The sequence below is a fragment of the Talpa occidentalis genome, unplaced genomic scaffold (assembly GCF_014898055.3).
Source record: "Talpa occidentalis isolate TD23 unplaced genomic scaffold, MPIMG_talOcc4v2.1, whole genome shotgun sequence".
Classification (NCBI taxonomy): domain Eukaryota; kingdom Metazoa; phylum Chordata; class Mammalia; order Eulipotyphla; family Talpidae; genus Talpa; species Talpa occidentalis.
In genome coordinates this window covers 110,744,969-110,765,379 of record NW_026555331.1, presented here as the reverse complement: position 1 = coordinate 110,765,379, position 20,411 = coordinate 110,744,969, and the positions used below count along the sequence as shown (strand labels likewise).

Genomic DNA, 20,411 nt, shown 5'->3' with positions numbered 1-20,411 from the left:
AGGTGAATGAGTTAAAGCAGCTGACCTGAAACAAACTCCTTGTAAATGTGCTGAAAACTGGGCCCTCTGGCAAATAGACTAATATTTGCTAGAAGATCTCGTATCTATGAAATGCTTTTAGTAGGAAGTGGCTAGTTAAGGATGTTCATGGTAAATAATCTTAGAATATGAATTTGTGAAGCAAGCCTCCTGAAAGTCACATAGCTATGTAATTATACTTAGGTATAAAATGGCCTCACCTAGAGGCTCCCTGATGTATGAGATACCATCTCCTCCCCACCCTGGGCCCCATCCTTACCTGAGATCTTATTACTGTGGACCTGCGAGGACCACTAATGTGGGAACGAAAGACCTGGAAGACTGCAGATATCAGACTTGTCCCTGCTTCCCAATGCCTCCACTGCTTATGTACTTGAAATTATGAGTACAGCTTTATATGGTCAAGATCCCTAATGCAAGATAGTGTGATTTGACCATCTGATCCTATGTATTAGCAGAAATTTCTGGAAGTTGTCAAGTGGCCATCCAAGAAGTCTGTATCAGTTTCTATTTTCACTAAGTACATGAGTTTGCTTCTCAGCAATATTGACAAGTTTTACCAGGAAGGGGGGGGGTGTCAATAAACATCACCATTTAAATTTATATTTTTCTGTTTATTAATATTTTTACATTTGTTGACTCTTTGGATTTGTGTTTGTGTATATGCATTTCCTGCCAGTAATATCTGCCCTTCTTTGGGATGTTAACCCTTCTCTTTTTTATAAATCTGAGAATCAGATTAATCATAGTGTAATGGCAAATTTTATTGTCTGGATTTGAATCCTGGTCTGACACTTCCTAAGTGTGTTGCCTCAGATGTTACCTAAGTTTTAGTTTCCTCATTCAATGCCGATTTCATAAGGTCACATGAAGATAGAATGAGATAATGTATGCAAAACATCAAGAACATCACTTGGTAAATGCTCGTATCATACAAAATCATGTATTTGCATATTAATTAGTTGATTATTAAATATGTTGTGAATATTTTTCCTAGTCTGTTGCTTGTGTTTTAACTGTTCAGAGACATTTATGAGGCAGGGATTTTTTTGTGCAATCAAATCAGCCATTCTTTTCTTTCCTCTATGGGTTTTGTTATAACCTGATTTTTTTATCTGAACGATTTTATTGAATTGGCCACTCCAAATTTCAGTTCATATTCTCTTTAATCTGCCTTATGACTTTGCGGTCAGAATCTCAAGATTCTTCTTTGGTCTCATCATTCTTTTTTTTTCTTTCATGTAAGACTATCACTAGCCCCTCCTTTTGCACTTTTTCTCCAAAAAACATGTTTCTTCTGTTCTTGCTTTGTTTTCTACCTCATCTCATACTCCCTAGATGATCTTATCTACTCTGCTCTGATGGTTTCAACACTCCCCAACATACCCACAGGCAGGTAACACTGAAATCTTCAGAGCAGTATTTCCCACTGTTTGTCAGGTATTTCTAAATTGATGTTCCACAATCACCTTAATTTTTTCTAAAACTGAATTTTACATAGCCTCTATATATGCTAAGTTGGAATTTTTTTTTAAAGATTTATTGATATAAGAACTGGGATACAGGCCAGATGCGCGGGAGGGTGAGAGGATTCACCAGAGACAGAGCGGGGAACAGAACAGGCAGACTGACGAAATACACTGCTGAGAGGAGCAGCGGGTGAGGCAGGAGAGGTCTGCCATGTCATGTGGGACCCTCACCAGCCTGCTGGGATCTAACCAGTGCTGCAGAGTCTGTGGACAGCTTCACAGTGCGGTGCTTAACTGCCTATGCCACCAGGGGAGGCCCTGGAATATTTTTTATGAACAAAAAATACAAACATGTCTATGAAATACACATACACACTCTAGGAGCACTCTCAAAGTTACTGGTCAAAATGGCAACAAGGGAAGAAGACATACTTTTCACTTGAACTTCTTTGTGCTTTTTGGATTTTGTACCATGATATTTAATACCTACAGAGAAAAGAATACAAATCTACAAATAAATACAAATCTATAAATACAAATAAAAGGGACCCTTCCAATCTCATCAAACCTGTTCCCTGTGCCTGATGGTCATGTCATTTATCTATTCAGTCTCTGCTAAGCACTTAGGAATCAACCTCTAGTCCCTCAAATGCATATCCAGTTACCATATTCTGTTGAAATGCCTCTGTAAAGGATCCTTCATCTACCAACACATTGAGCAGCAACCCTAAAACACACAGTAATCTGAGTACAGGGCTAGAGACAAAAAGATGAATGAAATTTTGTCAATATAACACCTCCAAAAGCCTGTAGCCTAGGGATGCGAAGTGGTCACATGGCAACATTTAAACAGTATTTATTTCTTAAATAACTGATTCCTTAAGTCATTTGCAAGTATTTATTCAGGTAAGAGATCATAAAATACATTTTTACAATACACATAAGAAAAAACACATTTGAATGGAAAAAGAAGACAGGAAGTGACAGAATTTAGTGTTTATAAATGAGACCATCAATTACTAACAATTCAGAGAAGAAATTCAAACTGTATTTAAAAATTGAGACCATTCCTTACCATACTTTATAATAAAAAAAGACATTAGGCTTTTTAAAGGAAATACATGACTTAACAGTTTTTCAAATGATTTCATAATGGGTTTCTAGACACTGTGATATATGGACATTAAAAAACAAAACAAAACAGGAACTTTGGCATGCAAAGTATTAGTACATAGCAGCTTGGTAAAGTTTACCTTTATTATATAAAGATTCTTCAATTTACATTTGTTCTTGTTAGAGGAGTAGAAAGAACTAACATGCCCATAGAGTTGAGGAGTCTGTGTAAGTTATATAGCAAAAATAATTATTTTTAAAACCCTGCGTTCTATGAAAATGTGCACCACACTGCATCTGTAGTAACTAAGTAAATGTAAGCCATATGATTATTATCTCTTCTAAATAAAACCTTCAGATCTCATACAATATCATCCACGTCCACATTTGTTGTTTTCAGGGAGCCTCAAGCTTTAATGCACATTTGCTATTTGCAAAAGTTCTTACCTCCATTACTAGAATGTTTCTGTGAAATCACCTAGAAATTTTTTTCAGTACTCTAGTAACAAGATCTCATGATCAACAAGTGACCACAACCCTTAGAAAAAGAACTGAGGCTAGAGAAAGCAACAAGAAGTCAGAGGCTGTGTATGGAACCTCTGGAAGACCTTTCTACTTTAAGATCCACAGCTCCAAGAAGACAACTCAAAATTTCTTACCTTAAAAAAAAAAAATCTTATCATGAATAACTGAGTAATATGATATCTAGGAAGATGAGGCCTATAAATTAAGATCTAGCAAAGTTGACTGCAATGAATTTTCTTCCAGACATAATAAATGACAGAGGAGAAACCAGGTGGTTTTACATACAAGATATAAATACTGCACTGTGTAGTGAATATTGGCACATACCCTTTTGTAAGCATAAAATGCAATCAGCAAATCTGATGCTCTTAAGATGAATTTATAACATAGCTCAATAAACTTCTATATGACATAAAAACTCCCCACAGTTTAAGGCTTTCCAATAGGTTTGTAGCAAGCATCAGGTTGCCAGAGTCGAATATCAACAAGAACTTGATTGAGTTTTTGCATCCAGAGATCCCGTTCTTCCTTGGTATCTGCAGACAGCCAGTTCCTACAGGAAAAAACAAGCAAAAGTTTAAGATTCTTTTCCACAATTTCATACCTCCATGTACTCTAGATAGGAAAAGAAAAAAAATAAAATAAAACAGTAAAATGACTCACTTTATACTGTCTTTTAATAAATGGATTAATGAGGTGCTCTTCCAAATTACAATAAAAAAAAAAAAAAAACCTCATTACATTTTCGTTAGCTGACAAAACTCACACTAATTACATCTGGTAAAAGATGGAGTTTCCACATTAAAGATGATAACTGTCTCATCCAAGTAGTCTAGCCTGAGCAATGTGGTAGCACAGGACGTCTATCCCATAGTAAGAGCAAACATACCACAGGTTTGCATGTGGAAGCTTATAGAATTCCTCAGACTCAGGTTCTTCAAAATACAGAATCACAGAATCGTAGACTCACAATGTTTTACAGATATTATTACTATTACTTCTTCCCATTATTTTTGTTTTACTATGTCAATAGAATGTGTTATTTATAATAAATTATCTGAAGTTACAAAGACTTTGCCCAACCAGTCTTTCTGTCCATATCAGGATTCCCTTCTTTACATCTCTATTTAGCTACAAGTCAAATAATTTCATGGGGCAAGTGAGGGTGAGGGACAGAATTTCCTAACTCACAAGTAGGACTATTCTAGAAAACAGGGAGCTGTTATAAAGCTTTTATGTTGTATTCATACTGCATCATTCTATTATCTCCCTACAGGAACTAGAAAGGGAATGAGCATAAACAATTGAGTTGATCATCTCCTACTAGTTAATGGAGAGAATATAATACTAACAATTATAACAGTGATCATTTGTTGAGCTCATTTGATGTGCTCAACACTATGTTAACTATGCCTACTTAACTAATTTCTATTGTCACTCTGAAGTTTATGTATCCCTTTTGACAAAGGAGAATGTTCAGAGGACCAGCAAAGTTAAGTAACTCGCTATGGTTCTATTTGGTGGGTCACTGAGTCAGAATTTAAACCTAGGTCACTCTATGTGATGAGACCATTTGTAGTAGAAATATTTTGTACTGAAGGAGAAAAAGATAGCAAGTTTGGTTAATTGAAATAAAAATGAAATATATTAAATTTAGATTAAAAATGTCAAAAGTCTGAAGGAAAAACAGATAAATATGGCAAAGGAGAAAGCACAAATGCAAAATATTTATATTCTACTAAATAAATATTTTTTAAAATGATCAAAAAAAAAAAAAAAAAAAGGAAGGAGTTTTAAGCCTATCAAGCAAAGTTAAAGGCTCAGTCAAGACTGAATTGAGGGCCTCCCCTGGTGGCGCAGCAGTTGAGTGCTGGGCTGCGAAGCTGCTGCAGCCTCTGCAGCACTGGTTTGATCCCGGCCTCCGGCGAGGGTTCCACATGGTGCGCAGACCTCTCCTGCCGCGCCCGCTGCTCCCCTCAGCCGTGTATTTCCGTCCATCTGCCTGTTCTGTTCCCCGCTCTGGCTCTGGTGAATTCTCTCACCCTCCCGCACTTCTGACTATACCCAGTGCTTGTATAAATAATCTTTAAAAAAAAAAAGACTGAATTGAGAATGCACCACTCTCAAATGCTTGTATAAATGTTCGCTCAATTTGTAAAAATGTTATAATGAGAAAAACTACCTGCAAATAAAGTATAGAGCAATAATGGCAACATGTGATCAATCTATTTGACAAAGATGGAAGAAGTCTGAAAGAGGTTATACAGTAGGTAAAAGATTATATGCAAAATGTGAGTAATGTCTAAAAAGGCGAATATGGGCTGTTATACCTGTTATGGTCTAAAAGTACTTGAACACTACATTTTAGTGGGTTCTCCCACTGATTATGGTCATCGACAGGATAGCTATCAAACAAAATAATTATAAATTTATTTTGATTCTTCTGTCCTATCAGAAGTTGCAGCTACACAAAAGGTCCCTGAAAGAAAGGAGTATTTGAGTTCATCGGAATTAATCTGAAATTGATCTAGAAACCAAGAATTTCCAAAGAATAGGCCCCATATGTAGCTATCTAAAACAAATTGGCAATACCTGGACAACTTTGTTCTATTTTAGTCTAGTGTTTCTCAATTGTAACTTTCTGCTATTTCCAAATCAGAAACTCAAGGGAAGAGTTTTATCCAGCTCCCTGTCTGCAATGCACAGCAATAGCCTATTTAATATAATCTTGTCAAATTCTAATTTGTGTCCCTAACACAACTTTGTACATTGAGGATTACATCAAAGCAAAAGAACCTATCTTAGATTCTTAGCAAGAAACCTTTGTGTCTTATCTTTTTTTTTTAAAGATTTATTTATTCATGCATACAAAAACTGGAGTGCAGGCCAGACGTGCAAGAAGGTGAGGGGATTCACCAGAGACACAGTGGGGAACACAACAGGCAGACTGACCAAAATACACTGCTGAGGGGAGCAGCAAATGAGACAGGAGAGGTCTGCCGCTTCATCTCCCCGGCCAGTTGGGATCGAACCCGGACTGCAGAGGCTGCGGATAGCTTCACAGCACCGCACTCAACCGCCTGCCCTACCAGGGAGGCCCTTATACTCAAGTTTAGGATTAACAAAAAAGTGACACTTCCAGAAGTTCATTCTGTTAATCTCCAACCAGAAATCTTCAGAGTAAAAGTTTAATTACAGAGTTAAAGTTTAATTACAAGTAACCTGACTAGTTAAAGGTATTTTGGAATGAAAGGAAGGCATATGTAAAATTTCTTTGAATAATGCTTGGCTTCTAAATTTCTAATGAAATCTTCAAATTTAACCCAGTTTACTAACTACCTTAAAAAAGCCTACACTGTGGGCTTCCCTAGTGCCATGGGGGTTAAAGTCTCAGCACTATCAAGCTATCGCCAGCCACTGCAGCATGAGTTCAATCCCTGGCCAGGTAATTAACCCACATGGCACAGCAGACCTCTCTGTCTCTCCTGCTACTCCCCTCAGCAGTGTATTTCAGTAGATCTGCCTATTCTGCTCCCCAATGTCTCTGGGGAATCCTCTTACTAGTCCCTCAGCCCCACACCTCTGGCCTACACCCCAGTTCCTGTATGCATAAACAAACAAAAAACAAATCTTTTTTAAAAAGGCTACACTGTAGGGGCCTCCCCTGGTGGCACAGGGGTTGAGCGCTGGGCTGCGAAGCTGCCCGCAGCCTCTGCAGCGCCAGTTCAATCCCCAGCCACCAGCGAGGGTCCCACATGGCGCAACAGACCTCTCCTGCCACGCCCGCTGCTCCCCTCAGCAGTGTACTTCGTCAGTCCACCTGTTCTGCTCCCCGCTCTGGCTCTGGTGAATTCTCTCACCCTCCCGCACTTCTGACTGTACCCAGTGATTGTATAATAAATAAATAAATAAATCTTTAAAAAAAAAGGCTACCCTGTAAATATGTTGGAGATATAATTAGCTAATACATAACTTGATATAAATTATATTTTTATCTATGTAATTTAGTTATTAGAAATAATTCTCTATGTTTTGTTTTCTCATTAAGACTGTATGATTTTCAAAGATATGGATCATATTCCTAACAGTGACAAGAACATAGTAGGCAATTACTTAAGTGACAGAAATATTTATAGCTCAATACATACTTAGTGACACACAGTGTGTCCTTGCACTGGCTAACAAGTGTTTCTCGATCATCTTCTCTTTGTGGTCGGACAGTGATTAATTCAAAAGTGTTGCGTCTTGCACAAAATTCTCTGTTAGCTGGGTCTATCTGACGACTGATACAATTGGCAAGATTGATCCTTCCTATGGGATTCTTTAAAAAAAATTTTAAAAAGATTTATTAGTAGAAAGAAACAAGATCATTTAAGTAAGCATTAAGCAATATATACACTGCTAAAAGCTGAAAATTCAAAAGTGTTCATTTAAAAGTTAAAGTTTAATTACAATGAGTTTTGGAGAAGCATATTCAAATTATTTATTATTGTTTACTACTGAACATAAAAATAGAAACCAAAAATGTCAAGTGGAGTTGTTAGCCAATATAAAAAATAAACTCTGATAGAAACATTCTGCAAGGTAGGAGGAGAAAAAGGGATCAAAACAGGGGAGAGAAGATCACTAGGGACTATGGTGATGGTTCACGGATGAAATGGTGATGGGAATTTTATGCAATGATATAAAATATAAAAAAATAAATTATATATATGAAAAAAGTGTCAAACAGATGTAAAACAAAAAGAATAGCACAATGAACCTCCATGTACCAGCTAAAATTAGAAACACATATTCAACTACTACTTATCTACAGTCTCCTTCTTTCCTTTCTATAAACAGAAATCTAGACATCTTATTTCATCTGTAAATACTCACGCATCTCTGAAAGATAAACAATTGCTTTGGAAGTCATGTCATTCCTAAGACATGAGAGTCAAAGAGAAAATTCATGAGACCAAACAGTCCTGAAAATGGGGGGAAAGGGACATGTATAGGCACAATCCATTAAGAAATAGTCAATAAAAGTGCCTATTCTGTCAGTAATTTTTAAAAGCAATTGAAATGAAAGATCCCATAGAGGAGGGAAGTGCATAAGGGACTAAGATGATGGTTCATGGGTAATATGGTTGTGGGAGAATTACGGGGACTACAACTGAGTGGAGAAACCAATTATAGTACAAAAATGAGCAATGATGTAAGAAAATAAAGTAATTAAAAATAAATAAAATGAAAGATATCATTTTACAACACTAGTTTGGCTAAATCTGGAAAGAACAATGACAATCTCTGTTGATTGGTTGGGGGATGAGTAACAGAAACTCTTACACAGTGATGGTGAATGCATAAAATGATCTACTACTGGTAAGCAATTTGATGACAACAACAACAACAAAAAATCAAAATGAGTACACTATGGTCCTACAATTCTGCCTAAAAGAAATGGACCCTAAGCAAATATGTAAGTGCACGAAGATGTTTATATAGGTGAAGTCATTGTTTTTTCCTTAACAGCAAAAAATATGGTATAAATTAAATGACAGTAAAAGAGGAATATTCCAGCAAATCACATTATGTTTCCAGAAAATATGGCCAACGAAATTTTCTGAAAGTCCTTCCATTGCATAACTCCCCAAATGCTAGTAGCATAGGCAAAACTTTTCACATCATAGGTTTCGGAGATGTCTTTGTGGATTTCTCTCCAACAGCAAGAGAAACAAAAAAGAACATAATCAGGACTACATCAAAGTAAAAAGCTTCTACACAGGGAAAGAAATATTGCTAAAACACCTTATGGAATGGGAGAAAATATTGGTACACCATACATCTGACAAAGGACTAATATGCAAGATCTACAAAGAATGAAACATTCCATGAAAGTCAATCAGAGCTTTCACCACTGGCCAGTAATATTATCATTACCTTTCGTTTTTCATCATCTGGATAAGTCCAATAAGAGATACAGTTTCCAGAAAGAACACACCATCTTCGATGCCAGGCACCAAAGCCACTAACATCTTCAAATATGGTCTGAAAAAGTCAAATACTGACTTTAGAATTTTGAGGATCAATTAAATTTGAATTACATATGTTAAATATCAACATGTTGACATATTTCATAGCTTCAAATCTACTTGCATGATGTTAATAATTTTCTTTTGCCTTAGTAATAAAAATCACTGATTGCTCACATCCAGAAACTTACAGATTTCTGATACCATGAAAATGTTTAAGGCAGATACAATGCTATATAAAATAAATATCTAATTTTAGGCTTTTTTAAAGTATGGTATCCTTAGTCATCAAATGTTCCTAAAATAAAAGTGGTCCAAGTGTTGGAAAGTAAAATGAGAATATCATAAGTTATATATTGAAAAAAATAATGATAGCTTAAGTGAGACTTATCTTTAACGTGGAAAACAGGCATTAATTTTTTATTCACAAGAACAAAACAGACAAAAGTCAGCTCACATTATGTACTTTGATGGGTCACTGCTGAGCCATCAAGCATACCTGGAAATAGCATAACCTTCCTATAGCCAGGCAGTTGGCCAGTTCATGCTTTAGGAATACTAATTACATTCTAAAGTCAGGTGAAGCAGTAGTGTTGGTTAAGGACTGGACTTTGGATGAGGTTAACTAATAATATGATTTTTTTCCATGGAACAACTTCTACTTAAACAGTAGAAGTTGCTTCTTCCCTGGAAGACGATTTTTCAGTTGCAGCCATAATTGAGCCCTAATATTCATAAAAGTCCTTATTTTTAAATGGGAAAAAAAAAGGTATTCCTTTAGAAACTGTTATGTTAATGAACAAAGCAAGGTAAAAATGTAACACTGCTATTGATCAGGGGCTCCAAACTTTCTATAAACTTTGTTAGAAGAGGTTTTGTTATAATTACTCAACCTTGCTGTTGTAACAAAAGTAGCCAGGCAATAGTAAACAAATGAACCCAAGATGAACCCATGATGCAACAAAACTTTATAAAAACAAGCACTGAGCCATACTTTGCTGACGCCTTATACAGATAACCTAAAGGCATCTTTGTTTTTGATTCAGAAAGCATCAGTGCTTTTCCACATCAAATTGCTCAGTGAGCCTTACACCAAGCCTATGATAGCAGGATAGATACTCTTCTCAATTTGCTAATTTGGGTGAATTTACTAAAAGGCAGTTTGAGTTAAGAATGCAACCTCTGGCCATGAAAGAAAGTTACTTTGTGGGAAGAAATGCTTCCATAATAGGTCCTCCCTGGTGGTCCAGGAGTTAAGTCTCAGGGATAGCACCACTATGACCTGAGTTGGATCCCTGGCCAGGGAGTTAACATAGGGTGCAGCAGACCTCTTCTGTCTCGCCCATTGCTTCCCTTGGCAGTGTATTTCAGTAAATCTGTAACAAGGTGGTCCCCAGGAAAAGGGGAGGTTCCAGGTTCCCTGCCCCATCCAAAGGAGGGTGGAGCTGAGCAGGGAGGAGAGAAAGCTAGAGAGGAGACTGAAGGAGGAAGGAAGCAGGATGGAGAACCAGAAGGTGACCTGAAGAAGGCACAAGGAGCAGAGAGACATGTTAAGAAACTGCTTGTTTCTTGAACTAGCTGAAACAGAAGTGGGTGAGAGACCCACGGGGAAGTTAACAATGGCACCTTTTATTTTGATTTTGATCTTTTCCTCCCAGACTTGTTTGACTGCTTTTGATCCTTTTCTATGGGTCCCCACTGGAAGGTGCTTTAGATTTGTGGCAGGCTTTCAGGCCTTGCTCTGAGCCAATCCTGTTTGGCTGGACATTTACCCATGTGAGGATGGGTAACTTTGGGTGCCTGATTTAAAAACTATATTTTGTGTCTTTTCTGTATTGCACGCTAATTGTATTAAAGTTCCTTTCCATTAAAGGTCTTACATGTTTTGTCCTGATGTGGGAGATAACAGAACCTATTTAGAGCAGGCAGGTTCTGGGGGTGCCCCTTTCCTGCCCGTTCTGCTCCCCACTCTGTCTCTAGTTCTGGTGAATCCTCTCACCCTCCATAGCTCTGGCGAAGGAAGGAAGGAAGGAAGGAAGGAGAGAGGGAGGGAGGGAGGGAGGGAGGGAGGGAGGGAGGGAGGAAGGAGGGAGAGAGGGAAAAAATATTTCCATTATACAGTAAAACCTCAAATTTATTAGCTTAATTAAGTAGCTCAAATTAATTAGCTTGCTCCAAACATTTATTTTCTGTTCTAGTCTAACCTGTATCCATCCTTGCCAAGGCATACTTTTTCTAGACAACACTGCTTATAGCCACCCAAGGAAAAAAGAATTTTATTTCAATCTCAAGTATAAAGTTAATACAAAGACTCAACAGCTCCCTTGTGTGTTTCTGTCCACTTTTGACATGATGAAAGTAATAGCAAGGGAAAACTTAATGAATAAGAGTAACAAAAACTATTATGAAAACTATTATAATCAGAGAAATAAGAAAAAGACTGTTTTCATTTCTATAGCTGAGGAAAGTAAGAGCCAATGAAATTTAAAAAATAACAACACATGATCACAAAGCAAAACTGGAACCTTCTAGCTGCCAATCCAGAACATGCTGGTTCTGCTGCTTATCAGTCTAGGCAGAGGTAGACTAGTGCAATTTTAGAACCACTTAATTTCTTTCGTTCTTACTTTGCTTCCTTTCAGCTGACTTTGAAATATCAGGAAAGAAAAAAGAACTCAACAACTTTAATGTCAATTACTATCTATTTTTATAAAGGGTAGAGAAGTAATTAAAAGGCATTGTTTAGATAGGGGACATATATTGAAAATCCTGAGCAATTTCTTACTTAATTTAAGTGTAAATGTGATATGAATGTGTTACTGGAATCAAGATTAAAAAAAGAGATCTAACTCCAAACCAACAGTCCAGCTCAAAATAGGTCAGACATATACAAATGAACTAGCTGCCATACAGAGTCTACAGCTGCTAAAGATGTCTACAGGAACTTATGAAAAGATGAACATTAAAAGGTCAGTATGTAAACACTGCCTTTAGGACAGAAATTTATAAAAACACTTTTCCAAGAAAATCTAGTGCCACCTGCTGGATTTACAAATTAAAAAAAACTAAGCAAGTATGATTTATAGTCACCTTGGCCCAGAGGGCTTTCCAAACAGTCTAGCTCTTCTTTTTGCACCCCTGACATCGATTGCAATCTGACTTGTGATATCTTTATGTTGTTTAAATTCTTGCTTCACAAAGCCAAAACCAGTCTCTACTTTTGCATATACACATACATAATCTTTTGTATTCTATATACATGTATTCTATCTAAAGCTAGATAAATAAAGCTATATGCAGCTATTCTAGCTAAAGCTAGAATAGAAGAAAATATTAGGGGTAAAGTCTAGATGGTGGTTATATTAGAAGTTCACTATAAAATTCTATCAACATCACTGTATATTTATAATTTTCCATTAAAATTCAGGGGGAAATGTCTACCCCAAACATGCAAACTTTTCACCCCAAATATGCACAATTGCTTTTCCCCCAAAGTCCTCTAAGGGATATAGTTGCCACACAAGGCAGGGGTCTGGGCGACCTCCTGAGTTCTACATTTCTGCCGCCTAAAGCTGAATTTCTCCACAATGGGTGTTTCTCTCTGTCCTGTCTATCCCACTTACCTCTCTCATGGAGAAAGTCAGTCTCCTAACAGTCTAATTCAGGGTTGCCACTGTCCAGTCCACTTTACACATGTCAGTCAGAATGACTTTCCTAAATCCCAAATTTGGTGTTATTCCTCTGCTTAAAACTACAAGAGTACCCCACTGGCTTCAAGATAAAGTATAAATTCTTTAAACTTTTTAACAGTTGGCACCATTTCCTCTAACCACACTTTCCTCCCCAATCATTCTGCTAACCATCCCTCCTCCATACACAAAATCAAACTCTAAGCTAGAGCTATCCTGCGTACTAGCCACTATCTGTGCCATTCTTTTTCACTCTGGAATGAGAGAAAGAAGGCCCCTCTAGGTCACTGTACACGTTCTTCCTTTATAGAAGTAGTTCTCACTCCTCTTCCTGCACCCCCAAAACTATTCAGTTAGCAGTTTATAAGTTCCTTTCTGTAGTTTAATTTAAGTCTTCATGATATCCCACCAATTTATACCTAAGCACTATCTGTTCTCTCCTATTGTAGTGCTGTATTGTAATTGCCTGTGTACTTACATTCCAACTAAACTAAAAGTTACTGAGGGAATATTTTTTGTGATTTATTATATGCCAACACCAGCACAACAACTGGACATAGAGCAAATCTTTACTCAACCAATTAAGCACACAGACTTCTAGGCTTTTGGGAAACCAAATCTATACTTTACAAAACTGGAAAAAAGAATACACAGATGAAATGATGCTACTTACTAGAAAACCTCTTTCTTCAACACTTGAATTCACTTGACACTTAATTTTTAAATAAATATGACCTTCCAAAGGAGATAGAAAGGGCACCTGCAAAGAAAGAGGACAAATTATTTGCAAAATAGTTCCAAAGTGTATGATTTTTCTTTATAAAACATGTACAAATCTTAAATAAAAAATATTATACCTTGAAAACACAGCATTTTCTAAAGCTAGAACATAAAATTGGTGGCCCAAAAATCACCAACTCCTTAGCAACAAAAGAATAAATTCATTCAAGATGGAGCTTGATAAAAACAGTATCAGAAGTCCCAAGTTATTGATAAAGATAAAACAGATTTAACAAGAGAATACATGTGCTTATCCATTCTCCATCAACAGACTATACTCAAAACGAAATTATATGGACCAACCAGTATGTTAATAAAATTTTACAGAGCAATGAAGAACAGAGAACTGCAGAAATGGAAATTAATATGGAATGGCAAGGACCCACAAATAACCAAAACAATCTTGAAAAAAGACTAAGTTGGAAGAATCATCTCCCCCATTTCAAAATTTAATCCAAAGCTACCATAATCAAAACAATGTGGTACTGACCTAAAGACAGACAGACATACAGACCAAAGAAATAGAACTGAGTACAGAAATAAATTCAGACAACTATGGTCAATTAATTTCAACAGGAGTACCAAGACCATTCAACGAGGAAAGATCAGTCTTCTCAACAAATGGTGTTGAGGAAGGTAGATATCCGTGCAAAAGACTGAAGTTGGAAACAAAGACACCCGGAGACCTACAAACAGCCCCAGGCCAGCCGGTAAGCTTGTGCAGGAAAGCAGCGCACTTGAAAAGCAAACACGGATCGCGGCTGCCCAGGTCCCCATGCCTGCAACCTAGGCTTGCGGGGAGACGAGCGGGGGCCCTCACTGAGGTGAATGTCCCTCACTGAGTAATCAGAAACCAGGCGCCTGGACACAGGAGCGGGGTGCAAAAGGTGCCAATTCTGCGGACACTGAACTGGGCTACAGCCTGCGTCCTGGACCTGAGGGCTTTGGAACTGAGACCTGGGGCACGAAATTCGGGGCATGGGTTCCCCACGACGGTGAGGAACAAGATAGACACAGCACCCCAAAGCCATTGAGGCTTTCCCCACCACCCCCACTCTGTTCCCCGTCCCACGGGGTGAAAAAAACAGCTCCCCAAAGACACTAGGAGAGATCTCTGGCGCCACCTAGTGACCAGAAAAAAAAATCACCAACATCCCATAGAACAGGTACCTTTCTTCAGTAAAGACTGCTTGAAACCAGCAGAAGGCTCGGGGAGGAGCCAGTGGTGAGCTGGGAAGCTTGCCCACGCTAGGCCCCTTCTGACCAGCAGTCTGAGCCCAGAGGAGGAGCGGGTACCCACGGCCAGGGCAAACTGGGCACGCAGAAGAGTGTGCCTGACACCGGGCGCGCAGGGAGTGTGTCCCGCATCACCATTTTAGATAGGGACATTTATTCAGTAAAGACTGCCTGAAACCAGCAGAAGGCTCCCGGAGGAACCAGAGGTGAGCTGGGAAGTTCTCCCACGCCAGGCCCTTTCTGGCCTCCAGTCCCAGCCCAGAGGGAGAGCAGGAACCCACCGCCGGGGTAGACCGGGCACGCAGGGAGTGTGTCCCGCATAGCCATTTTAGAACAGGGACCTTTCTCCAGTAAAGACTGCCTGAAAGCAGCAGAAGGCTCCTGGAGGAGCCAGAGGTGAGCTGGGAAGTTCGCCCACGCCAGGCCCCTTCAGGCCTGCAGTCCGAGCCCAGAGGGGGTGCGGGAACCCAACACCAGGGCAGACCAGGTGCACAGGGTAGTGTGTCCCCGCATCAGCATTTTAGAACAGGAGACCTTTCTTCAGTAAAGACTGCTTGAAACCGACAGATGGCTCCTGGAGGAGCCAGAGGGGAGTGCAGAAGTTCACCCAAGATGCCGGCCAGTCCCAACAACACAGTGTCCCAATGCATGCAGCAAATTAGAAAACAGACAGTAGGGAGTAGAAGAACCACACGCAACCTAGCAACTCCTCAGGAAAAAAGCACACCACAAAAAGAAAACCACCCCCCAGATTGCATCGACAGTAACTTGGAAGAACTTCTGAGCCTTCCAGAAAGAGAATTTAAAATTGCCATGATTAAAAAACTGACAGAAGTCATAAAGGAAAACAATGATAAGGGAAAAATAATCAACGACCAGAAGAATGAAATTGAGTCCCTAAAGAGGGAAGTAAAAGAAATGCAGGAGATCAAAGAATTAATGGAGGCACTAAAGAACTCTGAGAAAAGCAATGAAAGCAGAATAGATGAAATAGAAAAACGAATAAGTTCTCTTGAAGACACAGAAATAAAAAGAACCAAAACAGAAAAGGAAAGAGAAGTAAGAAGGAAAAAGACCAAAGAAAGACTTCGGGAACTATCTGACTCCATGAGGAAAGGAAATATAAGAGTTATAGGAATCCCAGAAGGAAAGGAGAGAGATGTAGGAACAGAGAAAATATTCAAGGAGATAATTGAAGAAAACTTCCCAAATGTGAAGAAGGAGCTGAAAATTGATATACAAGAAGCAAGAAGAACACCAAACATCCACGACGAAAGGAAAAATACAGCAAGACACATAATAGTAAAGCTCCCAAGAATCCAGGACAAGGAAAAATTAATGAAGCTGACAAGAGGGAAGAAACAGATAACATTCAAAGGAAAACCAATCAGGCTGACATCAGACTTCTCCGAAGAAACACTACGGGCAAGGAGAGAGTGGAGGGACATAGTCAACGGACTCCAAGAAAACAGAGGCCAACCAAGAATACTCTATCCCGCAAAGCTCTCCTTCCTCTATGAAGAAAGAATAAGGACCTTCCCAGACAAAGAGAAACTCTGGAATTTCATTACAACTAAACCCCCACTCCAAAAAATACTACAAGGAGTCCTAAAGCCAGAACCTCAGAGGGACGAATAACAACGAAAGAAGGCCAAAAAAAAAAAGTTATTAAAAGAATAAATAAATAAAATCAAAGGAAAGACAAACACAATGGCAAATACAGATGCTAACATATCAATATTAACTCTAAATGTAAATGGACTAAACTCTTCAATAAAAAGACACAGAGTTGAAGGCTGGATTAAGAAACAAAACCCAACCTTTTGCTGTCTGCAGGAAACACATTTAGCTACAAAAGATAAAAACAGACTCAAAGTTAAAGGATAGAAAACAATCCTACAAGCAAATGGACCAAAAAAGAAAGCAGGAACAGCTACATTTATATCAGATAAAACAGATTTCAAGCTCAAAAAGATAAAAAGAGACCCCAACAGTCACGACATTATGATCAAGGGGACAATACTTCAAGAAGAAATAACACTCATTAACATATATTCACCAAACGAAGGAGCACCAAAATATATCAGACAACTATTGTCCTCTCTGAAAACAGACATCAGAGAAAACACATACGTAGTGGGAGACTTCAACACACCACTATCAACAATGGATAGATCAACAAGACAAAAAATAAGTAAAGACACCAAAGCTCTAAATAAAGACCTAGAGCGCTTGGGCTTAACAGACATCTATAGAACACTAAACCCAAAAAAAACGGAATACACATTTTTCTCAAGTGCACACAGATCCTTCTCCAGGATCAATCACATACTGGGACACAAGACAAACATCAACAGATACACCAAGATTGAAATCATACCAACCATCTTTTCTGACCATGAAGGAATCAAACTAGAAATAAACCATAAAAAGAAGGCAAGGAACTCTCCTACCCCATTGAGATTGAAAACCACACTACTGGAAGACCACTGGACTAATGAGGAGATCAAAGAAGAAATTAAAAAATTCTTTGAATTGAATGACAATGAGGACACCAATTTCCTAAATGTATGGGATGCAGCAAAAGCAGTAATAAGAGGAAAATATATAGCAATAGAGGCTCACATCAAGAAATAAGAAAGAACTCAAAGAAACAACCTAATCTCGAAGCTCAAAGATCTAGAAAAAGAACAACAAAAAAAACCCAAAACCAGTAGAAGAAAAGAAATAATAAAAACCAAAGCAGAAAGAAATGAAATTGAAACTAAAAAAAACAATCCAGAAGATCAATGAAACCAAGAGCTGGTTCTTCGAAAAAATCAATAAAACAGACAAACCCCTAGCCAGGCTCACAAAGGAAAAAAGGGAGAAAGCACAAATAAACAGGATCATCAATGAAAGAGGAGAAATCACAACGGACACAGCAGAAATCAAAAGAATAATCAGTAACTACTATGAACAATTATATGGAAACAAGTTCAACAATCTAGAGGAGATGGACAAATTCCTACAACTCTACAATCACCCAAAGCTAGATAAAGAAGAAATAGAACACCTAAACCAACCAATTACAAGCAGTGAAATTGAAATGGTAATCAAAAACCTCCCCAAAAACAAAAGCCCAGGACCTGATGGATTTACAAATGAATTCTACCAAACATTCAGAGACGAATTAGTGCCTATCCTTCACAAACTCTTCCAAAAAATTGAGAAGGAAGGGACAATACCAAACACGTTCTATGAAGCCAACATTACACTAATACCAAAACCAAACAAGGACAACACAAAAAAGGAAAACTACAGGCCAATCTCCCTAATGAACACTGATACAAAAATCCTCAATAAAATTTTAGCTATCAGAATCCAACAATGTATCCATAAGATAATTCACCACGACCAAGTAGGATTCATGCCAAGGACACAAGGATGGTTCAATATCCGAAAATCAATCAACATTATCCAACACATCAACAAAAAGAAATATAAAAACCATATGATAATATCAATAGATGCTGAGAAAGCTTTCAACAACGTGCAACACCCATTCATGATAAAAGCCCTTGAAATTCTTGGGATACAAGGAACATATCTCAACATCATAAAGGCCATATATGACAAGCCAACATCCAGTATCATTCTCAATGGCAAAAAGCTGAAAGCATTTCCATTAAGATCTGGAACAAGACAAGGATGTGCACTCTCACCACTGCTTTTCAATATAATACTGGAAGTCCTAGCCAGAGAAATAAGACAAGAGAAAGACATACAAGTAATCCAAATAGGAAAAGAAGAAGTCAAACTATCACTATTTGCAGATGATATGATAATATACATAGAGAACCCCAAAAACTCCACAAAAAAACTAATTCAACTCATCAATCAGTTCAGCAAAGTGGCAGGATACAAAATCAACACACAAAAGTCAGTAGCCTTCCTATACACAAACAATAAATCTGAAGAAGAAGAAATTAAAAAAAACCATCCCTTTTATTATCGAAACAAAAAAGTCAAATACTTGGGAATAAATCTAACAAAGGAGGTAAAGGATCTATACAAGGAAAACTATAAAACACTGTTAAAAGAAATAGAAGAAGACACAAAGAAATGGAAAGACATCCCCTGCTCATGGATTGGAAGTATAAACATTATTAAAATGGCCATCCTACCAAAAGCAATATACAGATTCAATGCTATTCCAATAAAAATTTCAATGTCATTTTTCAAAGAAATAGAACAATTATTGATGAAATTCATATGGAATCACCAAAAACCCCGAATAGCCAAAGCTCTGAAAAAAAAAAGAAGGGAATGGAGGCATCACACGCCCAGACTTCAAACTATACTACAAAGCCATAATCATCAAAACTGCATGGTATTGGAACAAGAACAGACACACAGACCAATGGAATCGAATAGAAAATCCAGAAATAAACCCACAGATATATGGTCAACTAATCTTTGACAAAGGAGCAAAGACTATGCATTGGAGCAAAGAAAGTTTGTTCAATAAATGGTGCTGGGAAAACTGGGTCGCTACATGCAAAAGAATGAAGCTTGACCACTATCTCACTCATACACAAAAATCAACTCAAAATGGATTAAAGAACTAGACATAAGACCTGAAACCATAAAATACATAGAAGGAAATATAGGTAAAAAACTACGTGATATGCACATCAAAGACATCTTTACAGACACATCACCCAAAGCAGTGATAGTGAAGGCAAAGATAAACAGCTGGGACTACATCAAATTAAAGAGCTTCTGCACAGCAAAAGAGACAATAACAAAAACAAAGAGAAATCCCACCAACTGGGAGAACATTTTTGCACACAACACTAATGATAAAGGACCGATCACAAAAATCTGCAAAGAGCTGATGAGACTCAACAACAAAGAAAATCATCCAGTCAAAAAATGGGCAGAAGAGCTAAAAAGAAACTTCTCTGAAGAGGAAATGCAAATGGCCAACAGGCATATGAAAAAAATGTTCAACATCACTTGTAATCAGGGAAATGCAAATCAAAACTACCATGAGATACCATTCTTACACCAGTGAGAAAGGCACATATTAAAAAAACTAGCAACAACAAATGTTGGCGAGGATGTGGAGAAAAAGGAACTCTCCTGCACTATTGGTGGGAGTGCAAACTGGTCCAACCACTATGGAGAGCTGTGTGGAGATTTCTTGACCTACTAAACATAGAGCTTCCATACGATCCAGCAATGCCACTCCTAGGTATTTACCCAAAGGACACAGAAACATCAATTCCAAAGAGCACCTGCACCCCTATGTTTATAGCAGCACTGTTTACAATAGCTAAGTTTTAGAAACAACCCAAATGCCCAAAAATAGATGACTGGATCAAGAAGATGTGGTACATATACACCATGGAATATTACTCAGCATTCAAAAAAGATAAACACATGCAATTTGCAGCAACATGGATGGAGCTGGAAGGGATCATGCTCAGCGAAATAAGCCAGAAAGAAAAAAGAAAAATACCGGATGGTCTCACTCATAGCAGGAATCTAGAAAACTTAAA

At 37.9% G+C, this 20,411-nt stretch overlaps 1 protein-coding gene across 6 annotated transcripts in view; it reads right to left on the bottom strand.

The window, feature by feature from the left end:
* Window positions 1-2,397: 2,397 nt before the first annotated feature.
* ANLN (anillin, actin binding protein) overlaps window positions 2,398-20,411 on the bottom strand; it is a 107,794-nt gene continuing 89,780 nt past the window's right edge. For all 6 annotated transcript variants that reach the window (XM_037510222.2, XM_037510226.2, XM_037510234.2 and 3 more), the window contains 4 exons: window positions 13,523-13,609; window positions 9,069-9,176; window positions 7,295-7,467; window positions 2,398-3,699 (listed from right to left, as the gene is read on the bottom strand). In XM_037510222.2, coding sequence (XP_037366119.1) covers window positions 3,576-3,699; window positions 7,295-7,467; window positions 9,069-9,176; window positions 13,523-13,609 — 492 coding nt within the window. In that variant the 3' untranslated portion in view covers window positions 2,398-3,575. The remainder of the gene's footprint in view (window positions 3,700-7,294; window positions 7,468-9,068; window positions 9,177-13,522; window positions 13,610-20,411) is intronic.